We start from the raw sequence: 8032 nt of genomic DNA, 5'->3' as shown, positions 1-8032 counted from the left end.
AACCCCTCCTTTCAAAAATGGCTGGATCCGCCCCTGAGTTGACATTCGGCCGCATTTCTATCATATGTATATTTCAACACTGAAGGGAAGCTGTGTAAATTTCAGAAGCTAATTAGGTAACGTCGAGAATGCCACGCCTTACTGAAAGTCCAAACTAAGCGTGTAATTCTTCTATCTCATCATAACTGATCAATAATGACCCTTACTGCAGACCATAGATTTGTACTCTTGCCGAGTATTTACAGAAAGTATATGACATGTTTCCTTTTATTTTAATAAAAGAAGGTACATGTACATTTTTCTTTTTTCGTTTGGAGTCGTATTCATAATGCATTAAACCTTGTGAACTTATTTTCATAACACATACAGTGAAGCACGTGAGACGTGGCCTTGAATTTCTTCCTTGGAAGTTTTGTGGTGATACAGAATAAATCATAGTCTCAGAAAGAAGGTAAGTGTCACACACAGAGATTAGAGAATTTTTTTTAGTTTATATTAATTGTTAAGTACAAAGAAAACATGCAACATTCTAGCAGTTGTTCAAAAACACGTGCGTTTTTTTCCTTCCGTGTTTATCATGTTTATGTTACAAAATAAAAAGTATGGCGACCTCTTTATGCCACTAGTGCAATTTTTTGCGTTTGTTTAAAAAAAGTCATAAAATGCTGTTAGACATTTATTTGACGTCTAGATTGTTTTTTTTAGAGATATGAGCAATAAAGTTTATGGAGTCGCTGTCATCGGTCTTGGTATTGCGGGACGTGTTCGCGTGAGAGATTTAACGAATAACACGTCATACAACAACATCCAGTGGTGTTTGAAAGGATTTGTCTCAAGGTCCTCTCCCCCTTATCTCTCTCTGTCTTTCATTAATTGAATTGAAATTAATATTATTTTATTTTGATAAAAGAATATGAATGCGTGAGGTCATAAAATTCTTTTCTATTCGTTGTGCAGGCGCAGTTTAGAGATAGACGGTGCTCAACAGTTGACGGAGAATGAGGTTTTTGACAGAAAAGACATTGATGCTATATTGATTTGTACAGAAAATGGACAACATGAGCGACTAGTCAGGTTAATTATTTCTTATACTCTGGAAATTTCATTGTGAGAGGAAAAGGTCCGCGGGGGGGGGGGGGGATAAGTTTGCCATTGTATTGTAGTATTGTATACACGGTACAAAATATAGATTATCAAAGGCTATGGAACCGAACCCCAGTAAAACCCTCCTTTTGTATTTTGATAATGATAGGAGCGGAATAGAGAATGGTAAACACGTCCTCTGTGAATTTCCATTAGCTCTGTCCTCTAATGCTGCAAAGGAGTTTTTTGAACAAGCTGAAAAGAAAGGCAAGTTCCTGTTGATAAAATTTACTACAATTTAAAGTCATCGACATATAATATATTGGATCTAATTTTTATTAAATTGAAATATTTACGTTAATCTAGGTGTTATTCTTCATGAGGAAAATATTGGTTTGTTAAACGACTACAAAGAACAACTTAATAGCAGTCCTATTCCATGGAAACACTGCGACATCTCACTCAAAGGTTGGTCCATAAAAATCGGAACAACGTGTGCTATACATGTATAAATAATATTTAATGCAAAAAAACTTTGTATTAGTCACTTCACTTTATGATAAAAGAGTTGATCGGATTAGTAAAAATTAATTCTAAGTGTAGATCAATCAGGAAATTTTCACCTTGTTTTTTTTCTAAATTTTTAAGGTAATGTATTTGATAGGAACTTGCATAAAATATAAGAAGATAAATTCTTTTCCTTGTGTTCCTTTAATGCAAATGTTGGATATTTTTTGATTTATAAAGGAAGATACAATGGCTGGGTGGAAGATCATGAGAAATCAGGGCCACCCTTTGTATGTAACATTTCACTGGTAGAAACCGCTTGTCATCTGTGTGGTGACGTGAAAGCTGTGGGTGGTTCCTACAGTACCACAGAGTCCAGCTTTGAGGCGGTGGCTCAGTTAGAAACCACAGATAAGAGGTGATGTACCTTGGGAAAACTTTTTATGTAATATTTTCATATCGTGCCTAACTTTGACTGACATACTGGGCGAATTTTTGTATAATTTTCATGTAAACTACTTTTCATTGGCTATTACACAAGAAAGCCATTTCGCAAAAAATTCAATCTTGCATATGATATGTTAGTATTATCAGAAATTATTAGTTAATCAGCAATAACATGAGAAGTGAAAATTTTGTCTTGGTTATAATTACCAAATACCATTCTCGCAAAAAAAAAAAAATGTCGCGAAAATTTGGTGATATTTGGTAATAGTACCCAAGACTTAGTGTTTTGGTCGAATAACAGCTAAAGATCTAAAATCAGACTGCATGTACTTTTTGTGAGGTATCAATTTCTGAAACTCATTTTAGTCTAAATTGTATCATTATATTAATTACAGAACAGTTACCATTTCTCTGAAGCGATCGAAAGATAGTGACGGGAGAGAAAAATCCATTGTATTTCAACTTCAAGACGGGAGCGAACTCAACCTGAGACCGTCCAAAATACCGGGAGCAAAGCTGGGTAAAATATTAAATTAATATTAAAAATTGACGAATGCTCTTATTTAAGAAAAGAACCCATCCCTCTTTGTTACTGGTAATTGAATAACAAGGGGGGAAGTTTCTAAACTAAAGGGGTGTTTTTAAATTTTTTTTGATAGCCAATAGAGAGCAACTTTAAAAAAAAATCATTTTATTGTAATTATTTCAGTTTAAATTAAGGTATAAAATCACGTTTAGTTTGTTAATTGTTGTTGCACAGGTTTATTCATGCAAGATTTCCACAAATTTATGGAAGAGGTAGTCAGTGGTAAAACAGACCAGGAAATGAAATCCAGAACGATACGAGCTTTAGAAATAGCCGAGGATATTCATCAAGTTATAATGCCGAAATTGTAAATAATTTATTCTGAATAAATATAATATTATTATGGACATTTTTTATCTTTTCACCCAGTTCTATGTCACCGTATATATCCCTACATGCGGGGTGTAAACTATATATGTTTTGTTTTTCACGGTAAGGGCAACGGCTTTCATTCTTCACATATGTAATCCTGAGTGAATAACTTTCATTGAATACCAAGAACTTTGACTTGGCTTTGACCTTGGAGTTTGACTTAATTTTAAAAAACAAACATTGACCATAACTTTGAAGGGTTGGGGCTAGGGCTATCTTACTTCAAATATTTAATCCTTGTGACAAGCCCTTTCATTGGATATCAAAAACGTTGACCCTCTGACCTTAGAGTTTGACATATATAGCTACTTTTTAAAAACTTTAACCTTGGCCATATCTTTTCATGGTAAGGGCTAGGGCTTTCATACTTCACATGTATAATCCTTGTGAGAAGACCTTTCAATGGATACCTAGAACCTTGACCTTGGAGTATGACCTAATTTTTAAAAATCTTTAACCTTGGCCATAACTTTTTTACGGTAAGGACTAGTGCTTTCATACTTCATATATGTAATACTTGTGACAAGACCTTTCTTAAAAAACCAACAACTTTGACCCTTGGGTATGACCTACCTTTCAAAAACTTATTCTTGGCATAACTTTTAAGCAGGTGGTGCTAGGGCTTTCATATTTCAAAAATTGTATCATATTTCTTGTGAGAAGACCCTATTTTGGGTACCAATATATTTAATTTGCATTTAAGAAATGTTTAATTTTCATTATATTGCCATATGAGGCCATCAGTGTTTCACAAACACATCTTGTTCCTTATGACTTTTGATTGAGATGGGGATTTTTTATTTGGCATGTGCATTACATGTATTTCCGAGATTGCTATGATTTCTGACCCCTTGACCTTAACCTTCACGATTGACCTCATTAAAAAAAATCAACTTCTTTGATAATTTCTAAATGACATTTGATAGGGCGTTCGTATTTGACACAATGTATCTTAAAAAAATGACATTTCGCCCTCAAGACACCGAGAGCGGGGGACCACATTATCCTTGAATATGCTTCAAGCTAAAAATAAGGGGTTTATGCAAGCTATTCCCACTTTCTGAAAATCAGGTAGAAAAAGGTGAAATTTCACGTGGGAGTAGGTGGAATTTTGTGTAAACAAATAATTAACTATGTTCTTAAATGTAGGTATTAAGTTGCTATTTCTTGTAAGATCTTTTTATTATTTCAAAAATCTGAAATAAATCATATTTTCTCATAGATGTATTCATTATTTTCTGTCTTTAAATGTACAAAATACAGGTAAATCTAAACATCTATTGTTATTTGCAAGTGGGAAAAGGTGGAATTGAGATTTTTAAAAAGCAAAATAAGGTAGCTGCAGATCTGTATAGCGTTATGGTTTTATATATTTGTTTTTGGCCATAACACTACAGATCCCTTAATGCAAAAAGGTGCAATTTACGGTGAAATATTTTCGCGCACTTTTTGGGAGAATTACTCCACTTTCTAGCATTGGTCAATCAACTACCTTTCACTCCCTAATTCTAGACACATTCTGTAGCCAATATGTATAATTATTTTATCCACCTCCCAACCATTTATAGTTGTCTCTGCAGGCAATAAACTCGCTGGAAGTGAATTTTCAGCAATATAACAAATAATTTAAATCAAGCGAGTTTATCACTTGCAGAGACGACTATAAATGGTTGGGAGATCGATAAAATCAGAGGCACCTGACGTTACTTATATTTCTTTAAATAAAAAAAAATATACCCTTACCTATAATAATAAACTTTTATTATTTTGTTCAAAGAAAATTAAGTAACGTCAGGTGTCTGTGGATAAAATATACAGATTAGTTAGATAATGTGAATGAAAGGTAGTTAATTGACAGATGTTGGAAAGTGGAGAAATTCTCCCCAAAAGTGCGCAAAAAATGTCGTGCCGTAAATTGCGCCTTTTTTGCATTACGAGATCAGTAGCGTTATGGTTTTAGACAAATATATAAAACCATAACGCTACAGATCTGCAGCTAGCTAAAAGGGTGTGTGAACACGTTCCGAAATTCATAATTTTAAGATAACTTTTTAAGATAAAACAATTTTTTTAATTATGTGTGAAATGCAACAGCACCATACATAAGTCATGATATACAAATAAATAAATAAAAACTGAGAAAATATTAACTTCAAATCAGTGTCCTGGCTCCATTATATTTGAATTCTCAGTATATTACTACCAGAAGTCATGTCATAATAATATACACTGTATACATGCAGGGACATTTTCGCCCCCGTTTAATTTTCGCCTCTTCCGCCCTCGACCGAGATGGGGAAATTTAAAATGGGGCGAAAGTACACAGTATAATTTCTGAAACAGAACTTGCAAATGTGAAAATAACACGGGGCAAATTAAAATAACCCAGTATACAGTAATATTAAAATATCATTACAGTGTATTATTTTGTAAAAGTCGGGTTAGAGTGCGTCCACCTATTGGGTGACGTCATAATAAGAACGCGTCATAATGCTCTGACGTAACAAACGTTGTTAACTATAATCATTTTGCCGATTTGCAAACATAGGGAATTAACTTTGAGGATATATTATATTGCGAAAATGGAGAGATTTGGAGACAAGACCATGGAAGAATGTCTTCAAACAAGCCTTAAGGAATATTTGTCAGGGACCAGTACCCGGGCCATGACCCAAGTGGTAAGCTTCAGCATAAATTGTATGATGATATATCTTATCAATTTTTAGAAAATTGATTAATAAATCGTACTAAAGAACTATGACCTTTTAATACAAGCATCGGCTGATTACACGAATGACTTTACATGTAAAGAAAAATGTATAAACATTTTCATGAATATTTATTTTTCTTCCCATTTATTTTATAGAGACGAAACATTCTACAAATGCTTATCTTTCTGTATGGAAAGGAAACGGCAGACAAGCGGGTTGGTTTTACATACTCTGAGAAGAGAGACATCGCTGGTAACGATCAAAATTCTCACTTTGCTATAAGTACTAGTCTTATAGATTTTAAAACCATTTACAATGTATCATATATATGTAACATATAACATGTCTTTTTGCTCATTACCAGTTCAACAGAAGAGGTTCATCATATTTTCCTACCTCTTCATTGATGCTCTGAATAAGGATCGAATAACAGAAAAGGACATTGCCACCCACAACAGACTATGGACACAGCACGTGGTGCACCTTATCAACAGTGGTAAGTCCTAGTCAATTACTTTTTGTTAACAAAGTTTAAATTAGAAAAAAAACAAACAAACAAGCATTTTTCTTTATATATATAGTGTCTATATGGTATAGGTTTTGAACTCCGTAAATCTCACCGTGCCTTAATGAATTTTAGCTTCCAAAATCCATCAAGAATTAGGCTAAATTTAGTTATCCTAATATTTTATTTTATTTCTACAGGAAAAGAGAAGGCAGCTAAGAAGTATATACGGATTCTTGAGGACAGTGGAGACACCTTATTCAATGTAGGTACAATCTCTGTGATGCCACTTTTCTATTCGTGCCTATATACGTATATAAGCTGTTTCTTATTTTTTTATTGTGTTTATTATTGGCACTACACTATTGTAGTTAGTATTCTTTAACCTTTAAAGTCATATATGGCGTATTTTTTATAACTTCAGACTTACTAAGATTTAAAAGATCTTTTTATATGTTTTGTTATTTTATATAAAGATAGGACTTTCCTATAAATTACTCAATTTAAATCAATCTCGTTTTATAGATATCACATATTTAAAACAATAACCGATTTATTTCCGACTCGGATAAAAATATCAGACACAGTTTAAAGTCAATTTAACTATAGACTTGTGGTGATTTTTAAGTTCAAAATCGGTGAAAATTTTAATTCGGAGGTAAGTAACAAATATCTGGTAAATCTACAATTAATCTTGTACATGTATTTTTATTTTTTGACTCAGATACTCCAGATATAGCTTTAAAACATTGTCCTCGTTTAATTGTAAACAATTCAATTTTGATTTTACAGATCAAGAAATTTAAACGTGACATACTCAAAACACCAGACTTTGAGTTCTTGGCTGAGAATTACGATCATCAGACAGAAGCGGGCGGTACAAAGGTGTTCAGATTCAGACGACCAAATGTAGTCCAAAGGATGATGATAAAGCTTTTTGGATAGGGTGAACCTGGGATATTTTTCTGAGAGAAGACTTACAGCATTAAAGAAAACCAGCAAACTGTGCATTGATAGCCATCATGCTATCTTAGTCCTATCCTGACTTTAAAACTGATACGTGCATATGTTCAGCCAGTTCAGCCACATTTTTTGGAGGGGGGGGGTTCATTCTTTCGATCATTGTTCAAAATAAACGCATTTTCACTTTCAGTTGTGTTGGTTTTATTTTACTTATAAAATCTACTCTATGTAATGAATTGTCTGAGAAAAAATGTGTTCGTACAATGTATCTATAACAATGTATGCATTTTGGATTGCCTTAATACTCTGAAGGAGAAAATATGCATAAATGATAAATTTTAAAATAGAATTACACCTGCTTTGGACATGTTGGATTATCTTTAAACATTGGCGTCGGAAGCAAATTGAAAGTGGGGGGGGGGGGGGCTTTAAAAATTTTTTTGTACCTCCAAAAAGAAAAAAAAAAATGACAAGCAAAAAAAAAAAAAAAAAAAAAAAATGTTCATTTCCCAAACACGAAAATCCTGTTTCGGGGGGTGGGTGGGGGGGGGGGTCGAACTCCAGTACCAAAAATTTCCTTCCAAACACCACCACTTTCCCCATTTTTAACCTATACTAAGACGTATCTGTGGAAAGTGGGGGGGGGGGGGGGGGCCTTGTTCAATGTCTATACTAAATATATATTTGGACAAAAATTACATATGTTAAATGGTAAATCGTCAGTGCTCTTCTTAATCTTTGTCAGTCAAAAAAAAAATAATATGGAATGCCTTATTATTTATTTAATTATTTTTTAAATTTAATAAATAATAGCTAGAGACCCATGGATCGAATTCCAAATGCTCTAAAAATATTACT

At 33.3% G+C, this 8032-nt stretch overlaps 1 protein-coding gene across 1 annotated transcript; it reads left to right on the top strand.

The window, feature by feature from the left end:
- Positions 1–256: 256 nt before the first annotated feature.
- LOC134269011 (biliverdin reductase A-like) lies at positions 257–5988 on the top strand. The gene is made up of 9 exons (XM_062751237.1): positions 257–451; positions 706–837; positions 958–1074; positions 1253–1350; positions 1450–1551; positions 1831–2008; positions 2433–2557; positions 2798–2930; positions 5862–5988. The coding sequence occupies exons 2-9, from the start codon at positions 710–712 to the stop codon at positions 5986–5988; spliced, it is 1008 nt and encodes a 335-aa protein (XP_062607221.1). The 5' UTR covers positions 257–451; positions 706–709.
- The last annotated feature ends 2044 nt before the right edge of the window (positions 5989–8032 follow it).

The sequence above is a fragment of the Saccostrea cucullata genome, unplaced genomic scaffold (genome assembly GCF_032062105.1).
Source record: "Saccostrea cucullata isolate Sc308-1 unplaced genomic scaffold, CSIRO_AGI_Scuc_v1 ctg9840, whole genome shotgun sequence".
NCBI classification, from domain to species: domain Eukaryota; kingdom Metazoa; phylum Mollusca; class Bivalvia; order Ostreida; family Ostreidae; genus Saccostrea; species Saccostrea cuccullata.
The sequence above is the reverse complement of the archived record's forward strand: the minus strand, read 5'-3'. Positions and strand labels throughout refer to the sequence as shown.